Here is a 15,656-nt window from a genome sequence, read left to right as displayed (position 1 = left end):
CTGGTATAAAGCCAGCTCTTCACATCCACAGATTCTCCAACCACACATTCAACCATCCATTAAAAAAATCCAAAATGTAAACCTTGACTTTGCCATTTTACGAGGGTTGAATGAAAAGTAATGCCTCCACCTTCGTAACTCCTCAACAGATGGCAGTACTGGTATGTGGCAGGTACTGGCTTGTTCAGTAGACTCTCCTATACAGTTCCATTGTGGTGGGAAGCCTTAGCATTGAATGGTTGTGTTGTTAAAGTGCGTACTATGCCACTGTATACAGTGAGACTTGAGCATCCATGGATTTTGGTATCCATGGAACAAACCACAGTGTATACCAAGCACTCCCATCATTTATATTAAAAAGAGAAGTTGCTGTCCAGAATCATAACAAAATACCTGTTTAAATAAGTTTTTTTATATAAAAAAAGTACAATAAATGGTATAGGGGTGTATGTGAAAGGGACTGAATTCAACCCTATGAGTATTAGCTTATCTTTTCCCTTAAGCAGCAGAGCAGACAAGAAAAAGGATGTATTGCAGTTTGGCACTACTTTAACCTCAGACCACCTATTACAATGCAGTCTGAACCCTGCCACATGAACAATGGAGGACCTTCTTATAGCAACAGCAGAGGCACTCCAAGTGGCCTGCTACTGGTCAAAGGACATTTAATATAATGCCAAGTTTTAAAACTTAGTGTTTTTTAAATACATTACAACTGTACCCTTGATTCGCTCCTGATACAATATATAAATAAACTGCCATGGCTCAATCCTATGGAATCATGAGAGTTGTTGTTTTAAAAAATATTTAGCCTTATCTACCAGTGTGGAGTCCCTGGTGGAGCCCCCAGTGGTGCAGTGGGTTAAACTGCTGAGCTGCTGAACTTGTTGACCGAAAGGTCCGTGGTTCGAATCCGGGGAGCAGCATGAGCTTCCGCTGTCAACCCCAGCTTCTGCCAACTTAGGAGTTCGAAAACATGCAAATGTGAGTAGAGCAATAGGTACCGTTTCAGCAGGAAGGTAACGGCACTCCATGCAGTCATGCCGGCCACATGACCTTGGAGGTGTCTATGGACAACACCAGCTCTTTGGCTTAGAAATGGAGATGAGTACCACTCCCCAGAGTCGGACACGACTGGACTTAATGTCAGGGGAAAACCTTTAGCTTTACCTATCAGTGTGGGTGCTTCACTAATTTACAACTATCAGGATTCTACAGCATTCATTTAGTGATACCAAACTCCATAATTCTATAGCGTGGAAAATAGCAGGGAATGCTAATTAAAATGTTATCTCTACTGCCCTCTAGAGGCAGATGGTTGTTTATGCAAGTGTGATTCCAGTTGTGTGTTTTCCTCCACTTCCAATTTCTGGCAGGAAAGAGAAAACCTGCTCCCTGTAGCTCAGTGACTCCCAAACATTGACACCCCCCCTCCAGATGTTTTGGAGTTTAGTCCCAGCAAATTAATTAATTAATTAATTTAAAACTTTGATATCCCGATCTTCTCTACGTCCGCAGAGGGACTTAGACCGGCTAACAGCAAGAATTCAATGCTAACAGTAAAAACCTTTTAAAACATCATACATAAACATCATACAGTTAAAATACATATAAGATAAAGTGCATATAGACCATTCGCCAAGATAAAATCATGTCCAACTCAGTCCGCACATTGTAGTCAATAACTTTAGTCAATTACCGGTCTCAACCATCACTTTGCAAATGCCTCGTTCCACAACCAGGATTTCACTAGCTTCCTAAAGGTCAGGAGGGAGGGGGCAGACCTAACCTCATTTGGGAGAGAGTTCCATAGCCAGGGGCCACCACAGAAAAGGCCCTGTCTCTCGTCCCCACCAGACGCGACTGCGAAAGTGATGGGATCGAGAGCAGGTCCTCTCTGGAAGATCTTAATGCTCTTGATGGTTCATAGGGGAGAATACGTTCAGACAGGTAAACTGGGCCGGAACAGTATAAATCTTCTTGGTTGGTCTTTTAAAGAACTCCCTTCTAGAAACACATGATTAACCATTTTTTTCTTGTCCAAGTGGATAGTATGAGTAGCGGTCTGGTAATAAGAAATCAGGTTCGTCTCCACTGGATGGTCAAGACTCCATCCTGCCTCTGCAGTAGCCAAGGGAATGGCAGTAAACACCATTCCAAGGCAGCTGGAATGGTTTTTACTGGTCTGATCTGGAACTTGACACTCTGAATCGGCCCAGAAATGAAGTGTCCATATATGTTGGAAATAGCAACCTTCTTCAAGCCTCCACTAGTTATGTGTTATGTATATAATTCAGTTTGTTTACTATATTGTATATATGTGTATTGGTATGTAGTTTTCCTTAACTCTATGTTCTGGAAAGGGCTACAGACCATGTAATCAGATCTGGGACTGTCTCTCAGACCATAGAGATGCTTTAGACCAGGGGTCCTCAAACTAAGGCCTGGGGCCAGATACAGCCCTCCAAGGTCATTTACTCAGCCCTCACTCAGGGTCAACCTAAGTCTGAAACAACTTGAAAGCACACAACAACAACAACAACAACAACAACAACAACAACAATCCTATCTCATCAGCCAAAAGCAGGCCCACGCTTCCCATTGAAATACTAATAAGTTTATATTTGTTAAAATTGTTCTTCATTTTAATTATTGTATTGTTTTTAAGGCTTTTTTTGCACTACAAATAACATACATGCAGTGTGCATAGGAATTCATTCATTTTCTTTTCCAAATTATAATTTGGCCTTCCAACAGTTTGAGGGACTGTGATCTTGCCCTCTGTTCAAAAAGTTTGAGGACCACTGCTTTAGACTTTGGACTGTTAAGATTATAAGAAAGATGCCCCATGCTATCTGCACAGAGACACTACTACAAATCCATCTGTAACTGGACTGATATGCAATGTACCTGAATGCTGAATTTATGAAGTTTGTGAGTAAACTAACTATGTTATTTTAATGAAGTCTACTTTGTTTTTGGTCTTTTGGGAGCATGATTTAAATCAAGACATTTTAAGGAAGAGTAGATTTTTTTGGGCAACTGAAACAACATTTCTGAAACTCTATATGTTTTTTGTGCATTGGCATATTTTTGTTCCTAACAGTTCAAAGAGATATCTAGGTATATCAGTCTAACAGCTGAGAAACCTAATTGTCTTGCATGAATACTAGTGGATATTATTTACCACTAAGGAGAAGGTTGATTCAAGCGAGTTTTTAACTCTTCTCAGGAAGATCATACTTTACAAAAGGTTACGTTATCTAACAAGGTCATGACTTTCCAAAAAGATTCCTGTTTTTTCCAAAAGGTTATGAATATCCATTTTCCAAAAGGTTATGGAGATTCCCGTTTTCCAAAAATATAGAACTGCTCTATGAAAGTTTACGCTGCCAATTTAGATCCTTTGGCATACTTGGTAAGAAATATAAGGAAGCAGGTGGTTATACCATACTATTATTTATTTATTTATTTATTTACTTACTTACGACACTTATATGCCACCCTTCTCACCCCGAAGGGGACTCAGAGTGGCTTACAAGATATATATACATACAATATATTATATTATTAGCATAGTACAGTATCAGTATTACATATTACTATATTGTACGATACCATTATATTGCAATACAAGCCGTCCCCTGCCACATGTTGCTGTGGCCCAGTCTGTGTATATGTGTATGCGTGTGTATATATTTGTGTATTGCATATATATATGTAGTTTTGCGCATGCATTGTAATGTAATTTTTTTTTGTTTTTTAAGTCTCCTCTGATGTGTTTTAAAGTGTTTTTATGAGTGATGGTCACTCATTGGCCTGCTAGGTGTACTGTGTCCAAATTTGCTGTCAATTGGTCCAGTGGTTTTTGAGTTATGTTTATCCTACAAACGAACATTACATTTTTATTTATATTAGTAATATTACAGGTAATATAAATATATAATTGTAATATATTATTAGTGGTAGTATTATATTGCATTACATTATAATATTATAATATTATGTTATATTATAATATAATATTATAGAGCATAAAGAGATGCATCCCATCTAAAATTCTGTGGTTTCCTCCTGCAGAATTCCGGGGATTGTAGTTTAGGATAGGGACCTTTAAAATGCTCAGCCAGAGGGGTCCTAGGTCTCACTAAATTACAAGCCCCAGAATTCTGCAGAAGGCAGCCACAGGATTTCATATGGGATACATACTCTTTGCCTACACTTTCAACTCTAGTGTGATAAGGCACCAGATCAGCACTATTTGCAGTTGAATTCCCATCCTCAAGGCCACTGATAACAAATGAAGTGGAACGAAGGGGAATGTATCATGACTCACTTGTTTCTTTCCTGTGTGCTTAATGTCTTTCAGGTGTTTGAAAAAGTACCGCTACGTTTGCTACCTCTTTGCAGTGGCCATGGATGGCTTCTGCTGTCTCTTTCTTCCAGTTCTCCAAAATTTTCCGCTCCTCGTGCCTTTCTCATTCACCTTTGGGTATTTCGATGGCGCCTATGTCACGTTAATCCCAGTGGTAACAGCAGATGTGGTGGGCACCACTTCCTTGTCATCAGCTCTTGGGGTGGTGTACTTCCTTCATGCAATACCCTACCTGATTAGCCCTCCGGTTGCAGGTCAGTTTTCATATAAATCAATGTAATACACAAGCATGTTGACACATGAATCTAGAGTATGACTTCCTCCATTTGATTCTTCCAATATATATATTTATTGTTTATTTATTTACTCCATTTTTCTCAGCCCTCGGGCGCCTCAGAGTGGTTTACGGTAGCAAAATTCAATGCTTGAACATCATAAAACAGATTAAAACAATTTAAAACCATAGCATCAATATACAAACATTACAAAGTCTATCCTATATAACTCATGGCATCTCAGTTAAAATCAAGATCCAATCTTGTCATCTAGTCGTTTCATGTTCCAATATTTGTTACACTGCCTTTTCGAATGCCTGCTCGAATAACCAGGTCTTAACCTTCCAACGAAATGCTAACAGAGAAGGGGCCGATCTAATATCTCTGGAAAGGGTGTTCCATAGCTGAGGGGCAACCACTGAGAAGGCCCTGTCTCTTGTCCCCGCCAAACATATTTGTGACGCAGGCGGGATCGAGAGCAGGGCCTCCCCAGACGATCTTAACATCATAGCTGGTTCATAGGAGGAGATACGTTCGGACAGGTAAGTTGGGCCAGAACCGTTTAGGGCTTTATAGGCTAAAGCCAGTACTTTGAATTGTGCCTGGTAGCAAATTGGCAGCCAGTGGAGCTGGCACAACAGAGGAGTTGTATGCTCCCTGAGCGCCGCTCCTGTTAATAACCTGGCTGCCACTCGTTGGACCATTTGAAGCTTCCGGACAATCTTCAAAGGCAACCCCACGTAGAGCGCCTTGCAGTAGTCTATATGGGATGTAACCAAAGTGTGTACTACCGTGGCCAAGTCAGATTTATATGCTGTTGATGCTGTTGTTGTTGCCTTCTAATCTTTTTCAATTTTTGGAGATCCTATCATGGGGTTTTCTTGGCAAGATTTGTTCAATGGCGGGGTGGGGGGTTGCCATATAATCAATTTCGAAGCAGATAATCTGGATTTTCTTTGTCAGTGTAGATGTAGCCTAATCTTGCATGATGTAATGGTTTAAGTGTTGAGTGTATGACTCCTTTTCGCACAGAATAATTGGCCACATTACATTTAAGATGGCACAATGCATTTTAAGCATTTGTTTACTAAAATGTACTGAAATTCAGAATTCGTTTATTTATTAATTCAATTTTTCTCACACAATAAGTGGCCATATTACATTTAAGATGGCACAATGCATTTATTAATTCAATTTTTTGGAGTATTTATCTGTTATATAAATATATTTTAAATATATAATTATATTTTAAAACAAGATTGTAGTATAACAAACATGAGTTAATACTGAGGCAGGATGAAACACACTTATGACTGATTGCGTAACTGACAAACCAGAAACTGATTTACTTATCCGTCTTGACTAGATTGGAATGAAGTAAAATCTTACTTTTCTTATAGCAAACACCAGAGGGCAGCATGTTCCTTATAACTAGTTCCAAAAATCAACCAAATGTAGTAAGAGGAATTAGGAGAAGGCCAATGAAGATAAAAAGATATTCAAGGTGTTTGATAAATCTGAAAAATTATGAGTAAATTTTGTTGTTACCGTCAAAGAATGCCTCGTGTTCTGGCAAACAAACTAGTCCAATGTGGGCTAGGCAAAACTACAGTGAGGTGGATCTGTAATTGGTTAAATGGAGGGTGCTCACCAATGCTTCCTCTTCATCTTGGAAAGAAGTGACGAGCGGAGTGCCGCAGGGTTCCATCCGGGGCCGGGTCCTGTTCAACATCTTTATTAATGACTTAGATGAAGGGTTAGAAGGCATGATCATCAAGTTTGCAGATGACACCAAATTGGGAGGGATAGCCAAGACTCCAGAGGACAGGAGCAGGATTCAAAACGATCTTGACAGATTAGAGAGATGGGCCAAAACTAACAAAATGAAGTTCAACGGGGACAAATGCAAGATACTCCACTTAGGCAGAAAAAACGAAATGCAAAGATACAGAATGGGGGACAATGCCTGGCTCGAGAGCAGTACATGTGAAAAAGATCTTGGAGTCCTTGTGGACAACAAGTTAAACATGAGCCAACAATGTGATGTGGCGGCAAAAAAAGCCAATGGGATTTTGGCCTGCATCAATAGGAGCATAGTGTCTAGATCTAGGGAAGTAATGCTACCCCTCTATTCCATCTTGGTTAGACCACACCTGGAATACTGTGTCCAATTCTGGGCACCACAATTGAAGAGAGATGTTGACAAGCTTGAATATGTCCAGAGGAGGGCGACTAAAACAATCAAGGGTCTGGAGAACAAGCCCTATGAGGAGCGACTTAAGGAACTGGGCATGTTTAGCCTAAAGAAGAGAAGGCTGAGAGGAGATATGATAGCCATGTATAAATATGTGAGAGGAAGCCACATGGAGGAGGGAGCAAGCTTGTCCCTGGAGACTAGGATGCGGAACAATGGCTTCAAACTACAAGAGAGGAGATTCCATCTGAACATCAGGAAGAACTTCCTGACTATGAGAGCCGTTTAGCAGTGGAACTCTCTGCCCTGGAGTGTGGTGGAGGCTCCTTCTTTGGAAGCTTTTAAACAGAGGCTGGATGGCCATCTGCCAGGGGTGATTTGAATGCAATATTCCTGCTTCTTGGCAGGGGGTTGGACTGGATGGCCCATGAGGTCTCTTCCAACTCTTTGATTCTATGATTCTATGTCTTTAGGGGTCCCCCATCAACCAAATAGGAGCCCCCAGTGGAGCAGTGGGTTAAACCCTTGTGACGGCAGGACCGAAGACCTACAGGTCAGAGGTTTGAATCCGGGGAGAGCACGGATGAGCTCCCTCTGTCAGCTCCAGCTCTCCATGTGGGGGCATGAGGGAAGCCTCCCACAAGGATGGTAAAACTTCAAAACATCCGGTTGTCCCCTGGGCAAACTGCCAATTCTCTCACACCAAAAGCGACTTGCAGTTTCTCAAGTCACTCCTGACATGACAAAAAAAATCAACAAAATTTGCATAACAGATGGAATCATGTTGGGGATGAATGTATGTATAAGCATCATAGTTATGATGCTAGGTAATGAATACCATCATGATTCTCCCAATTGTAAGTTAATGGGAAGCAGCAGCTGCAGTCAACCACGGTCTGTTCTCCTTTCATTTGGGAAGCACGTGACTGCTATTTCAGCTCCTTCTGTGAGTGATATATAGTGTGACAAGCAGAAACAGGATCCCATCACAATTCTAGCTCATGACAGAGATCGTTTGCATAGAGGTGGGTGAGATCTTCAATCAGCTGATTCCTACTCAGTCAGGGAAAAGACTCCCATTGATCACAGCAGCTACTTCTTGATAAGAAGAGGCTGTAGGGCTTTGATGCTATCTACATAGACCCTAAAATAAGGACTACATAGGGAATGGGAGTATGGAACATTCACAAGCCCATAATTCTAGATCATAATTCTATTCCCAAATTCTAGTCTGCCTTGGCCAATGATCCAGGGATTCTGAAAGCCAAAATACAAAACACCTAGAAGACCAAAACCACTTCACTTGTAACTTCCCAACACGATTCTGGGTAACATTTATCTGACTTTTTATGTCCAGGCTTGCTGTGTGTAGTATTGTAATAGTAAAAAAGAGCAATCACTACCAGACCTAATTTCAAAACAACCCAAATTGGCCAAGAAAATCAGAATGATGGGATTTATATAAATTTATGCAAGTTAAACAGTCAGGGAAAAGACTGTGTTGTGTCTGTGTTGCTTCTTTTTGTACAACTGTAATTCAACCTTTGTGCCTCTAGTTTGAAATATTAGGATATAATAATATAATACCGTATATACTCGAGTATAAGTCGGCCCGATATAAGCCAAGAACCTAATTTTACCACAAAAAAACTGGGAAAACCTATTGACTCGAGTATAAGCTGAGGGTGGGAAATGAAGCAGTTACTGGTAAATTTCAAAATAAAAAAATAGATATCAATAAAATTGCATTAATTGAGGCATCAGTAGGTTAAATGTTTTTGAATTTTTACGTAAAACTGTAATTTAAGATAAGACTGTCCAGCTCTGATTAAATCATTATTCTAATCTTCAGTGGAAATGTGCTTATGTATCCCTCCAATAATAATAAAGAGAGTAAAATAATAATAATAATAATAATAATAATAATAATAATAATAAAATCCAGCATATATACCTAATTTGCTATGTCATACTCTGTTTTTGTGTCAGGATAATAATAATAATAATAATAATAATAATAATAATAATAATATAATAGAGTAAAATAATGGAAATGTAATAACAGCAATAACAGAGTAAAATTATAAATGCAGTAATAATAAAAATAAAGTAAAATAATAAATGTAATAATAATAAAGAGTAAATAAATAATACTAATAATAAATAGAGTAAAATAATAAATGTAATAAAATAATAATGCTGTAGGGTAAAATAATGTAATAATAATAATAATAAATATATTATAATAATTCATGTAATAAAATGATACTAATAACAAAGTAAAGTAAAAAATAACTTTGACTCAAGTATAAGCCAAGGGGAACTTTTTCAACCTAAAAAGAGGGCTGAAATCTAGGCTTATACTCGAGTATATACAGTAATAACTTTATTTTTATACCCAGCCTCCATCTCCCCGAAAGGAACTCAGTTTGGCTTACAAGGAGCATGCCCAGTAAATACAGATTAGAAACAAGTACAAAAATACAGTCAACATCTAAAAACAATAAAACATTATAATCAGACAAACATAAACCGATATTGTGTCCGCCAACAGTAGTTGTTAGGATATAAGGTAATCCTGACCTGACAGCCGTAACTTGAGAAGATCTACAGATTGATATCCTGCATTTTAGACATATGCACAGTGCTCATTTGTGAGATTGTTGATTGTATGGTTAGAGGAAGATTGAATGCAGAAATGCTATTTGGACATGGAAAGTGACAATTACATTATTAGCATAGGCCACTGGCATTCAGCAGAATGTTGCTGATTATAACACAAACATCCTGTCATGTACTAAACAAATTGATATGTGTGATATAACAAAAATGATTATCCAGAGTCATGTATCTGGTGATAGACTGGAACTTCCTAATGAATTGCACTTTGTGCTATATCTTCCTCTCCTCATCTGACATTCCATTGGTATACAATCAACACTTTTAGAATCAAAATCCTCGGAGTCTGAAGGATTTCTGAATATTGCCATTTCTAAATAATGTTAGATTTATGTCCATTATTCTTTCATGCAGAGACTGGCTTATTGGCTTTGTATACAATTTTAAAGGTAATTGCTGATAGAAGATGGTCCATCCTGGGAGAGCAGCATGGTATAAATTGAATAAATGAATACATAAATATGCCACTCCTGAAAATGTGCAAGTAAATATGCTCCTGATCAGATATTTTGTTGCAAGATCTGGTCTCCCAATTTTGTGTCCTGCATTTTTATTAGCTCAAATTTTGGACAAATTCTGTATCAAATGAAGCGGGCTAAACTTCAGAAATCTCGGGGTATTATGAATTAGTTATACTTTAATGTACAACAGGAAACTGTTTTGACTGTAATAGACTTTATGATACTACAGGACTGCCTTTCCTTTCATTGGGCTTCCCTCTATGAAAGTGTCACAGGTTTTTGGACTCATCTGAGAATGTTGTTAAATATTACTAACTTTGCTTATATACCGCAGTTCTCAGTTCTCTTTGCTTATATACCGCAGTTCTCAGCCCAGGGGCGACTCACTGCGGTGTCCCAGGGGCGACTCACTGCGGTGTGCGATGTCCAAAATCATAGATAAATAAATAGATAAATAAAGCAATTGGTTGGGGCCCTAAATAGCCCCGGCCCAAATTACCTGTCCGAACGCATCTCCCCCTATGAACCTTCATGGAGATTAAGATCCACTGGGTAGGCCCTGCTTTCCGTCCTGTCATTGTCACAGGCACGATTGGTGGGGACGAGAGACAGGGCCTTCTCAGTGATTGCTCCCCGGCTATGGAACTCCCTTCCTGGTGAGATCAGGTCAGCCCCCTCCTGTCCTTTAGAAGGATGGTAAAAATTTGGCTGTGGGACCAAGCTTTCGGGACAGGGCAATAAAGCAGCAATAGGAAAGATGACCAGGCCAAAATACTAGATTTGATGTTGATGACTAGGACAGTTCTAAATAGTGTGTTTTATTTTTTTTATTTTTTTTTAATGTTTATGTATTATATGTGAATTTGTGTCCCGGCATTGAATGTTTGCTGTGTATATGCTGTGCTCCGCCCTGAGTCCCGCTCGAGGTGAGAAGGGCGGAATATTAAGGTTTTAAATAAGTAAATAAATAATGTTTGGTCTAAATGCAATGTACAATGTGTTAGTAGACTTCTCTCTGATTTTCCAGTTAGGTGAGCAATTTTGCATGCATACAGTTGTCAAAATTATTGCACTATATGACAAAGTAGTGCATTTCAGCATAATTCCAAGGACCTCAGCATACTGGCTGCCAGAATTGCAATACATCGTGGCAAATCTGGTGGTGCCCAGTGTGGGTCATGGGGAACCCAGCTCCCCCTGCTCTGCATCACCTGACTTACCCATTGCCCCTGCCCATAGAGAGATGTCCCAGCCGTCTGGCTTCCCTCATTGATTCAATACAACATGGGAAGCCTCCTGTGTTGCAGTAGCGGTGGCATACACTGGTCATCTTTTTTTTGTGACTGAGCCCTGCTGGAAGTAGCTCTATGTAGTGGAATGGGAGCTAGTGGGCTCTGTTGCAATAGGAAAGGTGAACCACCATATGCCACCAAAAAGTATCCCGTCTGATGGGGTCATAATTGCCATAGAGCAGTGGTTCTCAACCTGGGGTCCCCAGATGTTTTTGGCCTTCATCTCTCAGAAATCCCAACAGCTGATAAACTGGCTGGGATTTCTGGGAGTTGTAGGCCGAAAACATCTGGGGACCCCAGGTTGAGAACCACTGCCATAGAGGATTCAGCCATTATTTCCATAAATGAGTTAGGCTGTTGGATACTGGCCTTTGGAATATCAGTGTCTGGATTAAATCTGAAAATGCAAGGGACCAAATTTTTGTGAAACAATGTTATCCTATGTGTTGCAGTGAGTTGTCCCTCTGTAAAACTGTTTACTAATGGAGATGTGACAGAATCAGTCCAGAATAGTAAGGCTAAGTGAAAAATATGGAATCTTACAGAGATGTGTGTTTTCTACAGGTTGGCTTGTAGATACAACGGGTAACTACACTGCATCATTCCTGCTCTGTGGATTTTCCATGATATTCAGTTCAACGTTGCTCTGCTGTGCAAGACTAGCAAAGAAAGTCAAACGGACTCCCTTGATGCCTCCTGGCAGAGATATCGATGCCAAGCAACCAAGATGGACAAATGGAGCAATACTTTATTCTGTGACAGGAGAACTGGATCACAAAGATGTGGAACTATTGGCTAATGTGACAAACAGCCATTGCAAGAGATGACAACTTACCAAAAATTCCCTTTAGGGCACACTATAAACATTTGCCAATATAGATTTTTTGCTACCTACACTCTGCTATTGAAGATTGTTTTCCCTCCTAGCGGCAGGAATGATAGGACAGACTCCGTTGCCTTCAGCCAAACCTTTTCAACTAAACCTTTGCTGTCCTTTGCTGTTAGAAAGATAGAGGAGATGGAAAAGGAGGAATTTCCTATAAAAAAATATCTTCAGCACAGTTCCAGAAATCTGACCGTGGACATGCTTGTCATAAAAAATGTCTTCATGAAGAGACAAAGATGGACATTCAAATAGACAATGAAAATATGTGTAATATACTGTCAGTAGGCTTGGGCCTAGATCAACTGGGCCGAAAATGATTTGTAAGATTCAGTGGTTCATTTCATATAATCTCCTGAAAACAGAATGGGGAGGAGGGAACTGGAATGCTGACCAAATCGGATCAAGAGAGCTGGATTTATCGGCTACTGGAGAGGACGGAGTTGTTGCACTCCAGGCAGGGAAAGCCCTCTGACTTTAAACACCACACAGCTGAGTAAAAATTCAAGCAGTTTGTTGAAGATATTTTAAAGCAGTAGCAGTAAGAAACAATCCACAAAAATAGGTAAATCCAATTAGAAAGGTAGAAAAATAGACAGAAACAAATAGTCCAGGAAATTAGTCCATCAGAGTTCATGAAAACAAATACTGAAACTTTTAAGGTAAACCCCAAAACTTGAACGTGAATCAAACAAGGCACTTAGCACAGGAATCTATCCAAGGCAAGGCTTCCAGGGACGTGGGACAACATCTTGACTCAATTCCAACATTGCTTCGTCTGGGTACAGATTCTGTACTTTACACTTTTATCCTCTAATCTACTCTATACTCCAAGCGGCCAGGAATGGATTTCTTTTCAGCCTTGAGTCTGTTATCAATCTCTCTCGCGATCTGGCAGAGCGCCTGAGAGCTTGGTTTGTTTGTCTGTGCTGACTGAAAGCATTTTGCCTATCTACTGGCTCATTAATTTCTGCAGATGGTCGAGGTGCCGAGCTTTTCTCAGGCTCAAAGCCTTGGGAATTCTCTGGTAGCAATTCAGGCCTAGGAAACATACCATCATCCCCAAACCCTTCAGGAACATCCTCATCAGAAAAATCACTTTGAACAGGAATCCCATTGTCATTCTCTGCATCTAATGCAACCTCATCATTAGAAACATGAACCTCATTGTCACTCCCAACATCCAGAGTACCCTGATCATTAGACACAATCACAGGCTGAACTCCAACAGAAGTTAAGTCTGCAATATACCCAAGGCAGGGGTCTGCCACGGGGGCTCTTGGAGAAGATGGGATTAACTGTAGCATCTCTTCTCCTTCCCTAGCAGTGGAAAAGTTCCCTAGGCGCTTCCTCCAGAGAGGGCCCTACTGGGAACTCACTTTCCCAACAGTACTTGCATGGGGGCAGGCATTGAAAAGTCTCTTGAGTTCCTCTTGGAGCATGATGGGAGTTGAAGTTTCTTCTTCTTCTCTGTCTCTCATCCAATAAAAGGCCTGGTTGTGTCCATTCTCTGATTGGCTAATGGACACAACCAATGACTACAATTCCCAGAACCCTCTCTTGCGGTTTGCCTTACTTTAAAAAACATTATGTTAAAAACTTGAATAATTCTAAAAAAAATCAGTAGATTGGTGAATTGTTCTGAAAATTGGCAGGCCTGCAGTTTTAAATGGGGTCTCAAACTGAGGTTAGGTTACATGTAGATAGGCCTTAAAATGGTTGAAGATTGAGCCTTTAAAGTTTCCCATTGTAGCCAAATGAAAACGACAACACTCCTCCCGATTTGAATAACTTTCCGGTAAAAAAAAACGAGGGGTTCGCCGGAAACGGACCCTGAAATGGCATGCCTTTTCACTGAATTGCATAAGTCTAGCTGTCAGTGATCCAATAAGTCTTTTAATGTTGCAGCTGATTGCTCTTGCTTGGAATAACCTAACAGGTGATACATACGTGTATTTTATGTGATCTTTGGTTAACTCTGAAAAGGTGTCTCCATATTTTGCAAAGGGGCTTTCCTGGATATATGTTTTATACCATGGTTGACCCTATTTTAACTGTCACAGAATCAGCTGTAATGATCTGTTGTGTCTAGATTTGATAAACAACTGAGATATCGCTGGGTTGTTGTAGGTTTTTTGAGCTATATGGCCATGTTCTAGAAGCATTCTCTCCTGATGTTTCGCCTGCATCTATGGCAAGCATCCTCAGAGGTTGTTGTTGACTGTGGGTGTGATATTTATAATTTTTTTTCACTGATTAAACAAACAACTATAAAACTTGCCCCAGACATGCGGAAATAATAACGAAACGATTTCAAAACGATAACAAAACGAATACAAAACGAATCCGAAGCAATTACGAAACGAATTTAAAAATTCGTTTCATTTTTTTGTTGCTTCTGAATGGTTCGTTATCGCTTCGTTACAAAAAAACCCGAATTTTTAACGAATTACGAAATTACGAAACGAATCCGCCCAGCCCTAGTTGTGAGGTCTGACCTCACTACCTCTGAGGATGCTTGCTATAGATGCAGGCGAAACGTCAGGAGAGAATGCTTCAAGAACATGGCCATATAGCCTGAAAAATCTACAATAACCCAGTGATTCCAGCCATGAAAGCCTTCAACAATAAACTGAGATATCACTTTGGAAAGCTATTGATTCCTGGAGATTTTCCACTTCAAAAGAGTATGAAAACAATTAATATTATGAGAGCAATACAAAGGCTTTTCAGTTCGGGAATATTTTAGAAATTAGATTTGTTTGGAATTCAGCTGTTCAGGTAACTCAAGGAATTGGTGGTACAGAGGAGGTGCAAATGATAATCTATATAAATAAAAACGTAATGTTTGTTTGTGGTATTCACAGAACTCAAAAACCACTGAACGAATTGACATCAAATTTGGACACAAGACACCTAACAACCCAGTGTATGTCCTTCACTCAAAAAAATTGTCATTTGGGAGTTGTAGTTGCTGGGATTTATAGTTCACCTACAATCAAAGAGCATTCTGAACCCCACCAACAACGGAATTGAACCAAACTTGGCACACAGTTCTCCCATACTCAATATGCCCAAATGTGAACACTGGTGGAGTTTGGGGAAAATAGAATCTTGACATTTGGGAGTTGTAGTTGCTGGGATTTATAGTTCACCTACAATCAAAGAGCATTCCGAACTCCACCAATTATGGAATTCAACCAAACGTCGCACACAGGACTCCCATGACCAACAGAAAATGCTGGAAGGGTTTGGTGGGCAGTGTCCTTTGATTTTGGAGTTGTAGTTCACCTACATCCAGAGATTACTGTGGACTCAAACAATGATGGATGTGGAGCAAACTACCCGAATACTCAATATGCCCAAATGTGAACACTGGTGGAGTTTGGGGAAAATAGAATCTTGACATTTGGGAGTTGTAGTTGCTGGGATTTATAGTTCACATACAATCACAGAGCATTCTGAACCCCACCAACGATAGAATTGGGCCAAACCTC

At 39.8% G+C, this 15,656-nt stretch overlaps 1 protein-coding gene across 1 annotated transcript in view; it reads left to right on the top strand.

The window, feature by feature from the left end:
• SLC16A12 (solute carrier family 16 member 12) overlaps positions 1-14,334 on the top strand; it is a 90,549-nt gene extending 76,215 nt beyond the window's left edge. Inside the window, exons 6-7 of the mRNA XM_060768757.2 lie at positions 4,370-4,629; positions 11,841-14,334. Of these exons, the coding sequence (XP_060624740.2) occupies positions 4,370-4,629; positions 11,841-12,103 (523 nt within the window). The 3' untranslated portion in view covers positions 12,104-14,334. The remainder of the gene's footprint in view (positions 1-4,369; positions 4,630-11,840) is intronic.
• Positions 14,335-15,656: the final 1,322 nt, after the last annotated feature.

The sequence above is a fragment of the Anolis sagrei genome, chromosome 3, assembly GCF_037176765.1.
Source record: "Anolis sagrei isolate rAnoSag1 chromosome 3, rAnoSag1.mat, whole genome shotgun sequence".
Lineage (NCBI taxonomy): Eukaryota > Metazoa > Chordata > Lepidosauria > Squamata > Dactyloidae > Anolis > Anolis sagrei.
Note: the sequence above shows the minus strand (reverse complement) of the source record. Positions and strands in the feature narration are given on the sequence as shown.